Source organism: Geotrypetes seraphini, chromosome 1, assembly GCF_902459505.1.
Source record: "Geotrypetes seraphini chromosome 1, aGeoSer1.1, whole genome shotgun sequence".
NCBI classification, from domain to species: domain Eukaryota; kingdom Metazoa; phylum Chordata; class Amphibia; order Gymnophiona; family Dermophiidae; genus Geotrypetes; species Geotrypetes seraphini.
Genome location: NC_047084.1, coordinates 382,526,013 through 382,545,288, shown reverse-complemented (window position 1 = coordinate 382,545,288; position 19,276 = coordinate 382,526,013). Strand labels below are relative to the sequence as shown.

At 43.8% G+C, this 19,276-nt stretch overlaps 1 protein-coding gene across 5 annotated transcripts in view; it reads right to left on the bottom strand.

Annotated features, from left to right (window-relative positions):
- The window catches only part of MFHAS1 (malignant fibrous histiocytoma amplified sequence 1), a 118,008-nt gene that overhangs the window by 57,302 nt on the left and 41,430 nt on the right, over nt 1-19,276 (bottom strand). The window contains exon 2 of one of the 5 annotated variants that reach the window (XM_033916095.1): nt 3,190-4,276. The exons of the other annotated variants lie outside the window; for them this stretch is intronic. Within the exon in view, the coding sequence (XP_033771986.1) occupies nt 4,245-4,276 (32 nt within the window). The 3' untranslated portion in view covers nt 3,190-4,244. Of the gene's footprint in view, nt 1-3,189; nt 4,277-19,276 lie in introns of those variants that run through there. 5 annotated transcript variants of the gene reach the window in all.

The following is a 19,276-nucleotide window of genomic DNA, read 5'->3' as shown; positions in this document are numbered from 1 at the left end:
TCTCAGTCAGACTCCTCAAAATATACTCCCTTCTAGGTGAATCTGGGGAGCATACATCAAGAGAAGCATTGACTGTGCATGGAAAAGCATTGAGGTGAGGGTCAATATATTGACCCAGCAGATAATTCCTCTACCAATGATGACACATGCGTGGAATGGGACCATGTCAACTCTGATGCTCAATGTCAAGCAGGGGTGCATGAAATCGATGCCTCTGGGCTGGGCTGTGTGGAATGCATCTGCAGTAGCAACAAAAGCTCTTATGAGCATTGCCAAAATCTCCTCCTAGACTAGGGGTGTCAAACTCAATCAAATAAGGGGCCAAAATCTAAAACGTAGGCTAACCGATTTAGCGCGTGCTAAATGTGCACCTTAATAAAAGGACCCCTTAGTCTTAGTAGAAATATAGGGTTACAACCTCTCCAACCCCACGCCAGCTCTGTGATGTAAACAAAATAAATAAAAAAAGACTTTTCCTCTCTCTTTTAGGTCCTAGTTCACGCTTGCTGTCTAACACCAGCTCTGGCAGGATACACATTTCAAATCTGACACATTGTAATCACAAAACAGAAAATAAAATTATTTTTTCTACTTTTGTTGTCTGATCATCATTCAAATCATGATGGACCCAGGCTCTAGTTGTCTTCTGATAACTCACTTGCCAGGGTCCCCTGCCCATTTGTTATTTTCTTCTTTCTCCATGCTAACCATCCATCTCTCCTTTTCTCAACTACCCTTTCATCCAGCATCATTCCCTCCTTCCCTACCATCCCAGGATCCACCATCTCTCCCTTTCTCTTCCCAGCTATCCTCCTATCCAGTATCTCTATCCCCCCTTTCACACTATCCCTTGAGTCCAACTTCTCTCCCTTTCTGTTCCTTCCCTCCTTAAATCCCATTGTCCACCATCTCTCTCCCTCTCTATTTTCAGACCCATTATTTCTTTTCCCCCCTCCCCCTCAGTCCGGCATATGCATGTCTCTTTGGACCCCCCCTTTCCCTCCCTCTGTATACTTCTACACCAGAGCCCCCCCCCCCTTCTTTGTAGAGCTTTCCTGCTTCCCCCCCGGCCTTCCGGTTTCACCTTCAGCTAATTAGGGACAGTGTAGAGCAGTGGTGTCCAACCTGCGGCCCGAGGGCCACATGCAGCCCTGTGAAGGATTTTGTGTGGCCCCGGTTGAGGGTGATGCAGTGTTTTCCTCTGCTACCCCCTGGGTGTTTACCATCTTGCCGGCTCCCTCCTCTGTCTTGCTGCAGCATTTATGCATTTGTGCGGCCCCAGAAACATTTTTTTCAGCCAATGCGGCCCAGGGAAGCCAAAAGGTTGGGCACCCCTGGTATAGAGGATCATCAGTGCTGTAGTGATCCTAAAAGGCTGCCGTCGGCCTCTGCAACACATTCCCTCTGCCGCAGTCCCACCCCTACTCTATGTCAGGGGCGAGATCGCAGCAGAGGGAACATGCTGCGGAGGCTACAGCAGCCTGCTAGGATCGCTACAATCGACCGGCAATCCTCTGCAGGCTGCTTTAAAGGTAAGACCGGGAAGCTGGGAGGGAAGAAACAGAAGGCCAAATCTCGGGCCAAATTTAATTATCCTGCGGGCCTTTGACACCCCTGTCCTAGAGAGTCAGCGTCTACACCAGAAGAGACATCAGCATGGAAGAAATCTGCAGTACATGGTATCTGGGCGTGGAAGGAGACATAGGAGCTTTCAAAGCATTTAGACATTTGTGTGTTTAAGTGCTTTATAAATGAACCCCATGATCTGTAACAATGGAGAGAGATTTATGGTGTGTTGAGGAGGTAGATGCCTGGGATGATACTGTGCCATGCCTAGAAGGGGAAGAATGTTTATGCATTTTAGCTTTCTTACGTGCCACCTCCCCGATGGGTGAGGCATAGAGGAAGACAATATCAAGTTTTGCCTTTGAAGAGAGCCTGATACTCGATGCTCTCTATGCAGCATTGTGCACACGGTGTTGATACTGATGCCAGTGTCAATGTAGGCTATGTGTCAGGTCCCGAATTTCCCGCTATGCTTGATCTTGATGCTGAACCAAAAAGTCTTTCATGTGTCTTCTTTTGCATATGCAGACAGCAATCACAGTGAATGTCCCAAAGGTCAGGACCAAGACATTAAACACACCAATTATGAGGGTCAGAGCCTGAAATAGTCTAATTACATCAAGTATATTTTTGAAGCTGCTCAGCAGTCAACACCCTCTTTGACATGGAAGGAAAATTGGCCAACGTGAACTCAAAAAGCTCGATGACCCAGGGAGCTCGAGTGAAAAACACACTAAAATTTCTTGATGCTCCCTGGGGCAAAAAAGGTCTCAAAGTTGTCAAAGCAAAAAAATGAAGAAAATTTAACCAAATTAGAAGAAATGACTAAAAAATGAGAAAAATGAAGAATGATGAAGAAAAGTACAATAAAATTTAACTAGGAAGGCACAAAAATATCTATGTTTGACAAACTTAGGAGAAACCGAAGACAGTTTCTTGTCTCCATGGAAAACTAAGAACTGATGGTCTCACAAGTTGACATCGGATGGGAAGGCACCAACATACTCGTATGTGCACTGCCTAAAGATTTAAAATGGCAGTGGACTTGGCAGTACCCGTGTTCTGTGGATGACATCGCCCACATAAGAGAATATTATGCCTGCTTGTCCTCAGAGAATGGAGAATTCCTCTAGGAGAAACTTTCTCTTTTGCTGTAATGGAGAAGGGCCTGAGAACAAACCAAGGGATCCCTCTTTTGAGAAATCCTCTTGTTTCACCTCAGCAGTCCGTATCTGGCTCAGTAAAATACTCCTCATGAGATGTTCGAGCCTGCCTCAAACCATTGGATATCTGGGCAAGAGCGCTGAGGTGCAAGTCCTCTCCTGGGCTCCAGGATCACTTCTTCCCCCAATGGGATGGAGAGGAGCACCAGATTAGTCAATATCACCATAGTCAACACTGATGCCCTCAATGCTTCAGCATCACACTGAACCAGGATGGTCTCCAGCTCTTCCTGTTACATGACTGGAACTGTTCCTTGAGAGCAGACATCAGTAAAGATGGGGCCAGTGCCAGAATGGTGACAGCCTATGACGATAAATGAGTCAAATTGGAGGTGGGATCCTGACTTCAGGGAGACTGATGCATTAGTACTGTTTCCACTGGTGATGTCAGTGTCCCAGAGCTACTGATAACATGCTTCAAAGAGAATCAATATTGAGGCTTCTATGTCTCTATTTGATGCATATCATCAACATAGATAAGGACAATGTGGAATTCTCATATGCCCTTGGTTTTACAGTAGGTCTAATGATGCTCATCCTTAAGTGAGCACTATCAACACCCAGTGTCAAGGTAGGGGAAGACTTCAAGTTGATGCATCCTCAGTGTCAGGTATAGCTCCTGAAGCCAGAGGAACCAGACTTAGGTGCACCAAAAGCTCTTTTGCACAGGGCCTCTCAACTATTCTGGGTTCTTTCTGCATTTTAGAACAGTTTACAATGTGAGGACTGGCAATTAGGGCCCAGGCATGATAGTCACCAGTTATAAGAATCAGTCACTGTCATGACTCTGCTGCACCTTGAGCACTTCTTGAAACCAATGGGAATTTTCTTGAAAATGGTCAGAAAAACAGTCTATGCAAAAATCAAACTGCTCAAATTATTATTATTATTTTTTTTTTTTTAAAGAAAGGGAAACATCCCAATTGGGAGCTCAGACCTAAGGAAACCTAAATGTGCAAAAAAATTACTAAGAAATAAATGGTAAGAAAAAGGAATAAAATAAATAGTAAAAGGTTTTGTGTTATTCATATGCAAAAAAGAGGCTGTGAAGGCCAAGAAAAAAATCTCACAAGGAGAACATATGACAGAAGGCAGAGAAACAGGCAGCTTCAAGAGAACCCACTTCCCTTCCCTCATGTTCTTCCCCTTTTCTGTTCTCTTTTCCTTGTTCAACTGTCTTTGTTATTCATTTTTGTTTTGAATTTTAAATTTGTAAAGCCCCTTTTTTATTACTGTGTATTGCCTAGAATCTAAGATAGGCAATTAATCAAATTTTATTAAATTTGACACTTGCTTCGCTCCTCCACGGAAACAAGACAACTGTAGATCACGCTCTAGTTGGGTAGATGGGAAGGCATGCATGCATGCATGCATGCACAGTCAGGCCTGCCAAAAGCTTCAAGGATCTTCTGAACACTGGACAGCATCTGCGTCAGGGACCATCAGCAATGTCACCTATACATTATAATCTCTCTGTCCTGCTTGTCCTTGGAGAAAGATGTTAGACTGAAATTAGAAACTGAAATCCTGCATTTAACTACAGAAAAAAAGAGGCAAGAAAAACCCTCTGCAAACAATCCCGCTCTTGTATCACAATCTATGTATGAAGGGACCATCTATGGAGGTTCAACATTCAACAATTTAATCTACAGTCTCACTGAATTCTTGACCTCTTTACTGAAGTTGCTAATACCAATTGCCATGTAGTGACAGTTTTACTGTGGTTCTTAATGACTGAGACAACTGTCAACTGGATTGAGTCCACTATCTTATTTCACACAGGCCATCAAACAGCCAACCTGAACTGGAAAGAAAGATTATATCATCATATAAAATGCTCTATCTCTGCTCAAAAGCTCTAGAAGCATTTAAACCCAGATTCTCTAAATGGTGCTGTTGCTGGTGGCTGCCGATTGCGTGCCAATCACACAATGATGCCATTTAGAGAATCACGCCTCCAGCAAAGGTAGGCACCAGAAACACAGGCCAGGGTTTTCAAGTCCTACATTTCCGGCACTTACCTTTGATGTTAATCGTTTCTACAAAGGCAATTTACAGTGCCTAATGCCACGTCTGGCGTAAGCTATGCCTACAGTGGCTTCAGGCACTATGTAAAGTTCCTATGTAAAGTACCTATGTAAGCATGATTTTGGCACCATTTTTATAGGCACTGGTAGGAGTCTTGAAAATCATTTTAAAATGTCTTTTAAACAGCATTTTTCACTTAAGGTGCCATTTATAGAATATGAGCTTTACTCCCTCAGTGCCTTGCTTTCAAAACTTTCTGGCATTCTTTTTACTCTGGGTGATGGCTAACACACATTTCTGGAGCTAATCAATACAGAATAAACGCTAGCTTCACTTCATATTAGGGCTGAACAATTAACGTGTTAATGCAATTGACACATTAATTGTTTAACGATACTAAAGAAATTTAACAGGATTAATACAGTCGGGTCTGCCTACCTTCTTTTCTTTAAAAAAAAAATATTTTATTAATTTTAAGATAAATAATCAAGATATACAATCAGTAGAAATATACAATTAATCAATAAAAATATAGATATACAGTATTTAACTATAACATGAAATCAACTAGTTGCTTATAACACAAATGATATACATCAAATGATGTTGACTATAAGGCCATACAACTAGTGTCTCATGTTCAGCATATATAGTAAGACCAGTACATTTAACTATGGCTGACAGTATGCATGAAGAGTTCCCAACAAGCTTCAAAGAACAGCTTTGTTTAATAACTCGTATATTAACACTGAGGTCAATGATCCAAAGCACAATAAGACTGGACGGAGCTCCAACTTTGGTAGAAAGAACTAGTAGAGTTATGGATACTGTGTTCCACCATACAATGAATTCTACTTTAGATAAGTCCTTCCAACAATGCAGGATGTTTTTTTATAGCCAAAAACAGTAATATATTAAGCAAACGGATATTGGATTCAGACAAAGAATGTGCAAGGCCCTGTTGACCAAGAATAATAATTTTAAGGTGTAGGGGTTCTTTAATGTTTAAAATGGTGAATATAGTGTTCCAGACTTTATCCCAATTAATGCTGCCCAATTCACGATTCGAATCGGTTCACCAATTCAATTCGGGTGAATCGATTCAAATCAATTAAAAAAAAAAAATCAGCCTCCCGATTCGGTAACTGACCCTCCCCCCTCACCCCCTAAAGCAGGAGTGGCAGTGCTGCCTCTTGCTGACTGACCGCTGCCAAAATCTGCTTTAGAGGGTGAGGGGGAGGGTCAGTCATACCAGCAGCCTGCAGAGAAGATCACTGGGGCTAGCGATCTCTGCAAGCTGCTATAGGTCTTCGGAGCTGTTTCCTCTGCCACGGTCCCGCCCCTCCTCTGACATCAGAGGCAGGATCGCGGTAGAGGAAACAGCTCCGAAGACCTATAGCAGCTTGCAGAGATTGCTAGCCCCAGTGATAAGAACATAAGCATCGCCTCTGCCGAGACAGACCACAGGTCCATCATGCCCAGCAGTCCGCTCCCGCGGCAGCCCCCCAGGTCAATGACCTGTAAGTGATCTAATCTCCAAAGCATTTTGTACTGTATAGTAACCCTCTAATTGTACCCTTCAATCCCCTTTTCCTTCAGGAACTCGTCCAATCCCATTTTGAAACCCAAAATCGTACTCTGCTCTACCACCTCTTCTGGAAACGAATTCCAGGTGTCCACCACCCTCTGAGTGAAAAAGAACTTCCTAGCATTTGTTCTGAATCTATCTCCCTTCAATTTAAATGTTAATTACTCATAAATATGGAAAACAAATGAGTTTTTAATTGTTTTCTAAAATGTAAATAAGAGTGAGAAGTCAGTAATATTTGCTTGAAATCCTTATCCCAAGTGGCTTCCTGATAAGAAAGAATACGGAGAATATTGGGGAGATAATTCAAATTAACAGGAATGCACGCTAAATCGGGTAGCGCACCTTATTAAAAGGACCCCATAGTGAGCATCAGGAGCAGCACAGAGCATTCTCTGCAGGCTGCTGCTAGTAGGTAAATGGTGTGCGGGAGGCCAGGGGGAACACGCAGGCCTTCAGGGGTGGGCTGCAGGCCTTCGGGGGGTGCAGGTCTTCAGGGGGATGGTACAGGCCTTCAGGAGGGACAGGCAGGCCTTCAGGGATGGGATGCAGGGCTTCAGGAGGAGGTGCAGGACTTCAGTGGTGGGATGTAGGCCTTCAGGGGGTGGTATAGGCCTTCAGGGGGAACAGGCAGGCCTTCGGGGGGGACAGGCAGGCCTTCAGGGGTGGGGGGTCCTGGTGTAGAAGTACATGGAGGGAGGGAGGGAATGGGGTTCAAAGAGACGTGCATATGCCGGACTTTGGGGGGGAAGAAATAATGGGTCTAAAAACAGAGGAGAGGGAGAGAGATGGTGGACAATGGGATTTAGGGAGGTAAGAAACAGAAAGGGAGAGAAGTTCAACACAAGGGATGGTGTGGAAGGGAGATAGAGATACTGGATAGGAAGGTAGTTGGGAAAAGAAAGGGCGATATTTTGGACCCTGGGATGGTGGGGAAGGAGGGAGAAATGCTGAATGAAAAGGTAGTTGAGAAAAGGTGGATCTGTGGATAGAGATGAAATAAAGGAAAGATGCCAGACCTCCGAGGGAGGGAAGGGAAACGGAAGGGGAGGAAAGAGATAGAAGATGGATGGTTAGTAAGAAGTAAGAAGGAGACCCTGGCAAGCAAGAGCCGGGGACCATCAAGATTTGAATAATGACCAGACAACAAAAGGTAGAAAATAAAATTATTTTTTTCTGTTTTGTGATTACAATATGTCAGATTTGAAAAGTGTATCCTGCCAGAGCTGGTGTAAAGATTTAACAGAGAGAGAAAAATTCTTTTTTGTTTGTTTATTTTGTTTACACCACAGCGCCAGTGTGGTTAGGAGAAGGCAAGGGGGGTGAAGAGGCTATATAAGGAGTGAAGAGGCTATGAAATAAACCCACCAGGATGTTTGAAAAAAAAAACAAAACAAAACCCAAAACATTCAATTGGGCAGGAAAATCGAATTTAAATCGAAAAATTGATTCAATAGGTTGAATCGAATCAAATTTTTTTTTCCTGAATTAGGCAATACAATTTAAGATGTGGGCATAGATAAATCATGTGAGGTAGCGTGCCTACAAATTTTCCACAGGACCAGCCTAGATTGGAGTCTTTATTAGAAAATTTAGCGATTTTCTGTGGTGTCCAATTTGACCGCTGCAGTAAAAAAGTAAATTGATTGTAAGACTGCTGCCAATCGAGTGGATTTAAATACTCTAGTCCACACTTTTTGCCATATCTCATCATCAGCTGATATTTCAAAATCAGCATGCCATGCGCTCATCATTTGTGATATAGACACTGAGGAGGTTTGTCTCAACAATGCGTACCATTTGGAGGCTACACCCCTAAGTGGGGTTATGGTGACAATATATTGAAGAAGGTCAGGTGTAGATTTCAATGCACAAACGCAATGTTTCAACTGGAGCCAATTATTAAATTGATTGACAGGTAAGCAAAACTTGTCACATACTTCTTCAAAGGACAACCAGTGATTATTCCCAAGAAGATCTTGTAATGACCATATATCACAATTTTGCCAAATAGGCCAATTCAAGGCAATGTTTTTTATTCTGAAAGTGTTATTATTCCATAGTAAGATAAGAGTAGAGTTCTTCCAGATGATCTTCATAGCACCGTGAAATTGCATAAGTACCTTATATGTAGAACAAAAAATATAATTGTGTTGTTTCAAAGGAGGAGATAAAGGACTTTTTCCAGAGACAGCCATTGGAGGGGGAGGGAATCAGACATGCTATCGTTAAGGATCCATAAAGAACCTTGCTTGGTAGTATTTAAGAACGTTGGCTTAAAGCCATATTGAGAACTGCCTCTGCCACCACAACCCCCACTCTGGAGAGCCACCATTGCCCTTCTGGAATATGCCATGGTGCACCCTCACCTGGAGTACTGCGTCCAGCACTGGTCGCCGTACATGAAGAAAGACACAGTACTACTCGAAAGGGTCCGGAGAAGAGCGACTAAAATGGTTAAAGGGCTGGAGGAGTTGCCGTACAGCAAAAGATTAGAGAAACTCGGCCTCTTCTCCCTCAAACAGAGGAGATTGAGAGGGGACATGATCGAAACATTCAAGGTACTGAAGGGAATAGACTTAGCAGATAAAGACAGATTATTCACCCTCTCCAAAGTAGGGAGAACAAGAGGAAACTCTCTAAAATTGAAAGGGAATAGATTCCGTACGAACGTAAGGAAGTTCTTCTTCACCCAGAGAGTGGTAGAAAACTGGAACGCTCTTCCAGAGTCTGTCATAGGAGAAAACACCCTCCAAGGATTCAAAACAAAGTTAGACAAGTTCCTGCTGAACCGGAACGCACGCAGGTAGGGCTAGTCTCAGGGCACTGGTCTTTGACCGGAGGGCCACCGCGTGAGCAGTCTGCTGGGCACGATGGACCACTGGTCTGACCCAGCAGCGGCAATTCTTATGTTCTTATGAAGATCCCTTGCCACCACTGCCCACTCCCTAGAGAACCATTCTCGCTGCCACTGCCCTCCCAGAAGAGCGGTCTTGTAGATATTTGTCTCCACCTGCAGCTGCCACTGCCTGCTACCACTGCTACCGTGGTCCACTATATCCCCCCTCCCTATCTCTAACCTTTCATAGCCCACCAGCAGTGCCAGCGCTTATAGTAGAGAACTGCAAACAGGATAGCCTGCTTCAGTCTTTCGCAGTTTCTTCAATCCCTGCTACACTGGAACAGGAAGCTATATCAGCTGTTCCTATGTAACATAACATAACATTGTACTTCTTATCCGCAAAACCATAAGTTCTACATGGTTTACAAAAGATTATAAACTAAAGACAATTTTTCTTATGATAATGACAGAAAAATTATTTGACCAAGTATATTGAGAAAAGATGAGTTTTCAATTGGGTTCTGAAATGTTTATAAGAACAAGCTCCAAGCAATAACAATCAAAAGGGAGGAAAAAAGGAAGGAGAGAGATGCCCAACCTATAACTGGAAAAAGAACCTGTGTCTAAGCTGAATTATTTGACATCATCCAAACTGTACACTGGCTGTTCATTCCTGTAATTCATAAGAAACTGTCCTTTAAAAGAGATTTTGATATGAGAACAAGAAGTTACATATGAAAAGTATATTAACTGTGCTGCAGGATTAGTGGACATTGGAGCAGAGGTTAGTTAAGGTTTCTTAGATCTCTTTTGGAGGAGGTCTGGAACTCTAACAATTTGACATACGAGAAGAGAGACAGGGAGGTATAAATGCTAAATCTGGTTCCTCTCCCTGTAACTAGCATCTGTTTTCTCCATAGAAAAACATGGAAGCTAATATGGGGCACAACACTGAGGGGTTAAACCTAATTGAAGAGAAATGAATACAGCCCACATCTGTGTTGCGTATTAGCCTCTATTTTGATAATGTGGATTTTTTTAAGTTAACCACGTAAAATGTGCTTTCAAGGGGAACAGAAAAAGACCCTTATTACGGTAATTCCTGACTATATTGGGTACAGCCACAGACAAATGAGTGTTGTGCAGCAAATGCTCTGATACCCATTCAATCCCTATGGGCATTGGAGCATTAACTGTGCCAGCTTGTGCTGTAGGGTTTAGTAAAAGGGGGGTTCAGATATGATGGCAATCTTATGTGTGCTGTAAGTGTACCTATTACTCCTGGTGGAATTCTGTACAAAAATTCAGAATTCTGCAAAAAACTAAAATCCAAATTCTGCAAGTTTATTTGACAACATTTAAAAACCTATTTTTGCTATTATTCAGAATTTCATACAATCCAGTATTTTCATTAAATTATATTAGCGAAAACAAAAAGCCATCAAGTTATGAAGGTTTTTATGCCAATGATTGTTTAGCACCAACACAGGCTAATGCCTGGGTGCTGCGAGGCTTTTCCTCTTGCAAGTTGTTTATTTAGTGGTTGATTGAACATAGTACTTCACTTTGGCTTTTTGTTGTTTGAAAAGTATTTCTGAAAGCTGTCATATTTCAATAAATTCAGGCTAAAACACCACACTTTTTCAACCTTTGTTGTCTAAGCATTTTATTTTTCTGTTCACTTTGGTCCCAGAGTCTTTTTTCTGTTTTTCTCTGTTTTTTTGTAACTGTCCTCCCATTTACATTTCAACTCTTTCTATGTATACCATCATCCTTCTTCCCTTTTGTGTTCCTATCTGTCCTGTCTAGCATCTCCCCTCTGTCCCATCCCCCCTCTCCCCGCCCCTGTATTTTGAGCTAATTCACTCTGTTCCTCTCCATTCCCCTGCATCTATCATCCCTCTGTCAGAATCACCCCTTTTCAAGCATTGTCCCTGTGTCTAGCATTCCTTCTATGCCCGTCTAAATGCTCTCTCCCCATCTAGCATTTCTTCTCCATGTCTGTCCCTCCCCATGCCCAGCATTGCTTCAGTGTCCCTTTCTCTATGCTGTTCCCATCTAGGATCTCTTTGATATGCCTCCTAGTGTGCAGGATCTTACCTGAATCAGCATCTCTCTCTCCCCTACCCCCTCAAGTCTGCTTCTCTCACTCGCCCCTCTCACTTTCCCCCATCCCCTCCCAAGCCAGAATCTCCCTTTCTCCCCCCCCCAGCCAACATCTCACACTCTCCATCTCTTCCTATCTTCTCTAAGTCAGAATCTTTCATCTCTCTCCCCATCCAACATCTATCATCCTCTCTCCACTCTCTCCTTCCTGAATCATCACATCTTTCAACCTTATCCTCCAAGTCAGCATCTCTTTCTCCCTCTCCCATCTTCCCTGAGCCAGCATCTTTTATCCTCTTACCCTAACCCTCCCCCTGAGCCAGTCTCTCCCCTCATTCGTCCCCAGCCAGCATCTGTCTTCTCCCTATCCTTCCTGAGCCAGCAACTCTCATGCCCCCCTATGCCAGAATTTCTCAAAATTATATTGCAAGCAATCGCCCAGTTCAAAGTTTTCTGGGCCTCCCGACAAAGAAGGGGAGAACCCCTACCTTCTTGCTTGTTTATGTAGTACATTGCAACCTAAATGTCCGTGGGGATTAGGAGGACGTAGTTAGTCACAACATGCTGAAATGTTTCAAGAAGTATAAGACTTAAATTAGTCACCAAAATAATGAGTTTAAATAAAGTTAAACTCTAAAAACACATCACGTTCCTCAGTGTGCCACACGTATTTAACGAATGGTAGCTGTCCTCATAGGAACCATATTGTGTGTGATTTTATCTTTTAGTTTACTTTTTTACTTTTTATTTATAAGTTATAAAGTTATAAAGAGTGCTTGTGCCTAATAATTTTAGCAACAGTAGTTTATACTAGCAACAGTAGAATGAACCAGACCCAGTCCTTAAATAAAAGCTAAGTAATCGCTACCATAAGCTACTGTTGCTAGTATAAACTACTGTTGCTAAAATTATTAGGCACAAGCACTCTTTATAACTTTATAACTTATAAATAAAAAGTAAAAAAGTAAACTAAAAGATAAAATCACACACAATATGGTTCCTATGAGGACAGCTACCATTCGTTAAATACGTGTGGCACACTGAGGAACGTGATGTGTTTTTAGAGTTTAACTTTATTTAAACTCATTATTTTGGTGACTAATTTAAGTCTTACACTTTTTCAATCTAATTTCTGTGCACTTTTTGGATTTGAAATGTTTCAAGAGCATCGTAGATCGCTCTGAGTTCCAAAAGATATAGATAGAAAAACTGGTTCTACTAGACTAGAAACTGAGTGCGAAAACAGTCCAGGTAAACCCTGCAAGTGTAGGAGGACGAGTGCGTGGTCAGAACCTTCTGATGTGGAGGTGTATGGAACAAAAACCCCGCGCTGCTCCTTGTGACCTTGGGCAAGTCACTCAGTCCTCCATAGCCCCAGGTACGTTAGATCACAGTTCTTCAACCGCCGGTCCGCGGACCGGTGTCGGTCCGCAGAAAATTCTTGCCGGTCCACACAGGACCGGCAAGATCAACATCTTCAAATTTCCTGCCGGTCCACACAGGACCGGCAAGATCGAGTAGCGCAGGGCCGGAGATATAATGGGGAGCCTCAGACTGTGCTTTCTTCCCTCCCAGCGGCTATCCTTACAAGTGCAGCGATTCAGGAAGGAAGCCTTGGAGCTTTTGCTGAGTCGGGCCGCCTCTGATGATGCAACTTCCGCTTTCCTCAGAGGCGGTGCGACCCAACAAAGGAACCGAGGCTGCCTTACTGAATCGCAGCACTGGTAAGTAAGGAGAGTTGCTGGCAGGGGAGAAAGCTGCTGGCATGGTTAAAAAAAAAAAAAGGGACAGCTGCTACTGGACCTGGAGAGGGAGAAGGAGAGATGCTGCTGGGAGGGGGGAGGGAAAGGAGTCTGGGAAGCTGCTGGGAAAGGGGGAAAAAGGGACAGCTGCTACTGGACCTGGAGAGGGAGAAGGAGAGATGCTGCTGGGAGGGGAGGAGGGAAAGGAGTCTGGGAAGCTGCTGGGCAAGGGGGGAAAAGGGACAGCTGCTATTGGACCTGGAGGGAGGGAGAAGGAGAGATGCTGCTGGGAGGGGAGGAGGGAAAGGAAAAGGAAGAGAGTTACTGCTGGACAGGGGGAGGAGGGAAGGGAGAAGAAAAAATGAACAAAACAGCTTGCAGGGAGATTAGAGGAAGGGAAGGGGAGAGATAGGAATGAGATGGGAAGGGAGGGTCAGCAGAGAAATTGAGAGGGACAAAGATGCTAGATCTGGTGTAGGAGAGATAAAAATGAAGAGAGCAGTGAAGCTGGAGTGAATCGTGTATAAAGGAGAGAGGGGCATAGAAAGAAGACCAATACCATATGGAAAGGGGAGAGGTCAGACAGTAGATGGAAGGGGCAGATGCTGGATTGAAGAGACAGAGAGGGCAGACGCTGGAAGGAAGAGAGTGAAAAGAAGATGAAAGCAGAAACCAGAGACAACAAAAGGTAGAAACAAATAATTTTATTTCTATTTTGTGATTAGAATATATCAGATTTGAAATATATATCCTGCTAGAGACATAACTGGGGACTGCAGTATTCTGTTAGCATGATATTTCTATGAACTTGGCTTGTTCAGTTTTCTTGATAGTAGAGGGGATATATGTGAAGGGGAGGGGAGACAGGGGTTTTGTTGGTCCGTGCTCTGTATATTTGTATTTATAAAATCACAATTGTTCAGAACATTGTTTCTTTTTATACTTTAATAAAATGCGTTCAATATAAAATCATAATTGCGGCTTGTGCAGGTGGGATCAGATGGTTTGCGGGGACCGAGCTCGCGGAAATGGAGCGTAAACGGGGTTTTTAAATTTTAGTCCTATTAGTTTGCCGGTCCACAAAATAATTCTTTTATTTCTGCTGGTCCACGGGTATAAAAAGGTTGAAGAACACTGCGTTAGATAGATTGTGAGCCCACCGGGACAGATAGGGAAAATGCTTGAGTACCTGATTGTAAAACCGTTTAGATAATCTTGATAGGCGGTACATAAAAACCTAATAAACTTGAAACTTGAAGAAACATAAAGCTGTGTTTTTCACGTGCTGTGCTTCAGTTAATGGATCTTTTCCTCTAATTAGCAAATAGCATTGCTATTTGTCCACAAAAATAGAAGGTTTTGCATGCAATATATATGTTTTGATGTGCCCTGTTTATGTGGTGCCTTATTAAATGTAGTTTGAGCTTAATAAAGCAAAAATAAAAACCCAGAGAGCTATTTAGCAGATCGCATTAAGGACGTCCAAACTGTGCTGAAGTTCTGTCCATAGAACTCAGGTCTATCTGAAGCCCAAACTGTGCTCAAAAGTAGACCTGGTTTTCATTTGTCTACAATGTAGGCATGAGATGGACACCCTAGGTCGCTCAGCATTATGCAAATGAAACGAAGGATGCCCATATTGAAGCCTCGCCCAGACCACGCCCACACCTATTCCATTAGGCGTGAGTTTTCTCAATGGGCATCCATGAAATTGTGGATGCGCCTACAAAGTGATGTCCAGATCCTTTGGATGTCCATGTGCCAATATCGCTCATTAAAGCACAGTTACTTACCGTAATAGGTGTTATCCAGGGACAACAGGCAGATATTCTCACATATGGGTGACGTCATCCACGAAGCCCCGATGTGAACAGCCTCGCAAGCAGACTTGCTTGAAGAACTTTTAGAAAGTTTGCGACTGCCGCACCGCGCATGCGCGAGTGCCTTCCCACCCAACGCAGGGCGCGCGTCTCCTCAGTGTCTCTTCAGTTCAGATAGCTAGCTAAGAAGCCAACCAGGGGAGGTGGGTGGGTTGTGAGAATATCTGCCTGCTGTCCCTGGATAACATGTGTTACAATAAGCAACTGTGCTTTATCCCAGGACAAGCAGACAGCATATTCTCACATATGCGTGACCTCCAAGCTAACCAGAATGGGATGGTGGGAGTGTTGGCAATTTAGGAGAATAAATTTTCTAATACTGCCTGGCCAAAGTGGCCATCCTGTCTGGAAAAAGAATCCAGACAATAATGAGAGGTTAAGGTATGAACCGAGGACCAAGTGGCAACTTTGCAGATTTCCTCAATAGGAGTAGATCTAAGGAAAGCTACAGATGCCACCATGACTCTAACTTTATGGGCTGTGACTCAACCCTGTAGATGCAGTCCAGCCTGAGCATAGCAGAAAGAAATGCAAGCAGCCAACCAGTTGGAGATGGTGTGCTTGGAAACTGGATGTCCCAACTTGTTTGGATCAAAGGAGACAAAGAGTTGAGAAGATCGTCGTGGCATAGTCCTTTGCAAGTAGAATGCCAAAGCACATTTACAGTCCAGAGTATGAAGAGCTGTTTCTCCAGGATGAGAATGAAGCTTTGGAAAAAATTACTGGAAGAACAATGGATTGATTGACATGAAATTCTGAAACCACTTTAGGTAAGAATTTAGGATGAGTACGGAGGACCACCTTTGTCTTGATGGAATACTGGGAAAGGTGTGTCCACTACTAAAGCTTGTAGCTCACTGACTCTGCGAGCAGATGTGAGAGCAATGAGGAAGACTACTTTCCAAGTGAGATATTTCAGATGAGCTGAAGACATTGGTTCAAATGGAGGCTTCATCAACTGAGCAAGAACCACATTGAGATCCCAAACCACTGGAGGCGGTTTGAGAGGTGGTTTGACATTGAAAAGTCCTTTCATAAATCTGGAAACCACAGGATGAGCAGAAAGGGGTTTCCCTTCTATGGGCTGATGAAAAGCAGCAATTGCACTGAGATGAACGTAAATAGATGTGGATTTGAGGCCTGATTGAGATAAATGCAACAGGAAGACAAGGAGGTAGACTGAGGCTCCTTGTGATGAATGGTGCACCAAGCAGAAAATCTAGTCCACTTCAGGTTGTAACATTGCCTAGTGCTAGGCTTCCTAGAATCCTCTAAAATGTCCTTGACAGAATGAGAGAACTGGAAATTGGCAGTTGCGTTGGAAGGTACCAAGCTGTCAGGTGTAGAGACTGCAGGTTGGGATGAAGCAGAGACTCCTGATTCTGTGTAAGCAGAAACGAAAAAACTGGTAGAAGAAATGGCTCATTGCTGCTGAGTTGAAGTAGAAGGGAGAACCAAGGTTGTCTGGGCCACCGAAGAGCTATCAGAATCACGGTGGCATGTTCATGTTTTGAGTTTGACGAGTGTCTTGAGAATGAGAGGAAATGGAGGAAATGCATAGAGAAATTGATTTGTCCATTCCAGAAGAAAAGCATCTGCCTCCAGACGGTGAGGATAGTATATCCTGGAACAGAACTGAGGAAGTTTCTTGTTGTGGGGAGACGCAAAGAAATCTACTTGAGGAGTTCCCCACTGAAAAAAAATATGATGGAGAGGCGACGAATTGAGCGTCCATTCGTGAGGTTGTAAAAGACTCAATTTGTCCGCCAGACAGTTTTTCTCTCCTAGAATGAAGACCGCTTTCAGAAAGGTGTTGTGAAGAATTGCCCAATTCCAAACCTTCTGAGCTTCCTGGCAAAGAGTGAGAGATCCTGTTCCTCCCTGCTTGTTGATGTAGTACATGGCGACTTGATTGTCTGTACAAATGAGGACTACATGATCGTGAAGAAGATCCTGAAAAGCTTTGAGAGCATTGAAGATCACTCTGAGTTCCAACAGATTGATGTGAAACTGACAATCTGTGCTGGACCAATGCCCTTGAGTATGGACACCATCGAGATGAGTCCCCCAGGCGTAGGTCGAGTAATCTGTCGTGAGGACCTTCTGATGAGGGGGCGTTTGAAACAGTAAACCTCTGGAGAGATTGAAAGAGAGCATCCACCAGTGGAGAGACTGTCTCAACGAAGGAGTCACTGTAATGTGCTGAGAGAGTGGGTTGAAAGCCTGCGCCCACTGAGATGCCAGGGTCCATTGAGGAATTCTGAGTGAAGTCTAGCAAAAGAGTCATGTGAACTGTAAAGACCATGTGACCTAGCAGAACCATCATGTGTCTCGCTGAGAGTGAAGTGAGAGATGAGACTTTTTGACAAAGTTGAATGACAGCATCCTGAGTTGCATAGTGTCCAATACAGCTCCAATGAACTGTAGAGTCTGAGAGGGCTATAGCTGGGATTTTTGAAAGTTGATTTCGAACCCCAAACTTTGGAGGAACCAAGTAGTCCATTGGGTCGCTACAGTAACCCCCTGAGATGTTGAATCTTTGATGAGACAATCGTCCAGGTATGGGAAAACCTAAAGACCATGGTGGCGCAGAGCTGCTGCTACTACAACCAGGCTCTTGGTGAAAACCCTGGAAGATGATGCCAGGCCGAAGGGTAGCACTCTGTATTGAAAATGATGATTTCCCACCCAAAATCTGAGAAACTTGCGAGAGACTGGATGAATGGGGATGTGAGTGTAAGCCTCTTTGAGATCCAGAGAGCATAACCAATCTTTGTGATCTAGAAGGGGATACAAGGATGCTAGAGACAGCATCCAAAATTTTTCTCTGACAAGAAATTTGTTGAGAGCTCTGAGATCTAATATAGGTTGCAGCTCTCCCGTCTTCTTCGGGACAAGTAAGTAACGGGAGTAAAACCCCCTGCTCTGCGGTTCCAGAGGATCTTCCTCGATGGAACGGAGACGAAGCAGAGCTTGAGCTTCCTGAAGAAGGATGGCTTGGAAGGATACTCTCTTGGTGGAACATGGATGAAGTGAATAGAGTAGCCTTCCCTGATGATAGTAAGGACCCGGAGGTCGGATGTAATGAGCTCCCATTGTTGGTAAAAAAGACAGAGACGACCCCCAATGGGGAGAGGAGAGGACAGAGGCAGAACGATTGAGGTTATGCTCTGTGTTAGATGGTCAAAAAGACTGAGAGGCCTTGGGTGCAGCAGGAGTCTGAAGTTTTTGCTGCTGTTGCTGCTATTGTTTCTTAGGAGGCGGTCTTGAATAAGGTGCTGCCTTTTAAGGAAAACGCCTCTGGTAAGATGGATTAGGCCTTAGCGGTAGAAGGCTTTGGCTTGATTATGGAAGCAAAGAACTTCTCATGCTCAGATAAGGAAGTTCCAAGTACCTAATTTTATTTTTATTTTATTGTAACCAGTTCTGGGCTCCTGGGGTGGACGGGCTATAAAAATGAACAAATAAATAAATAAGCGCTTTGTAACTGCCTCATTAGAGTCATCAAACAACTCACTGCTATGGCATGGGATGTTAGCCAGTCAATCTTGTAGATTCGGGTCCATATCTACGGTGCGGTGCCAGCCGGTGCATTGCAACCGAGAACACAGTGACTATAGAGGACATTTCAAACGCATCGTATGCAGCTTGAACCATATGCATGCGAAGTTGACCCAGAGTGTGATGCATGTGTTGAAACACTGGAAGTCGATGTTGAGGAAGATATTTGAAAAAAAATCAGGCATGGCATTCACCAATGCTTCAGGTAAGATATGAAGACAAAGTTGTAATTCAAAATTCGGTTTGTCAGCATTGAATTTTGATACAGCCGACGACCAAACTTGTCCATGGTCCTGCCCTCTCGGCCGAGAGGAACAGTAGCATAAACTTTGGCAGGATTGATTCTTTTTAAAGAAGATTCCACGAGGAGATCACGTGATGCTGTGAGCTGGTCGGCTGAGAGATCGATCGACTCCGGAGCCCTGCAGCTCATCCGGCCTATTTATAGCGCATAAACGCGAGCAGATTTAACCCCCTTTGCCAGACGAAGCATTTTCAATATATGGACAGATATTTGACTCCTCCGGCGGTTCCCATGGCTTCGAAATCGTCGAAAAAAGACCGAGAAAAAGTGTGGCCTGGGGAGGACAAAATGGCGGCCACGCCTCGTGCAGAGGCGCCGGCGCCGGCGTTTACCCCTGAAATGCTTGTGGAGCTGCAACAGGTCATTTTGCAGGCACTGGGGCCGCGGATGGAGCTCATTTCAACTCAGCTGACGAAGTTGGAATCCCTATTGGAGG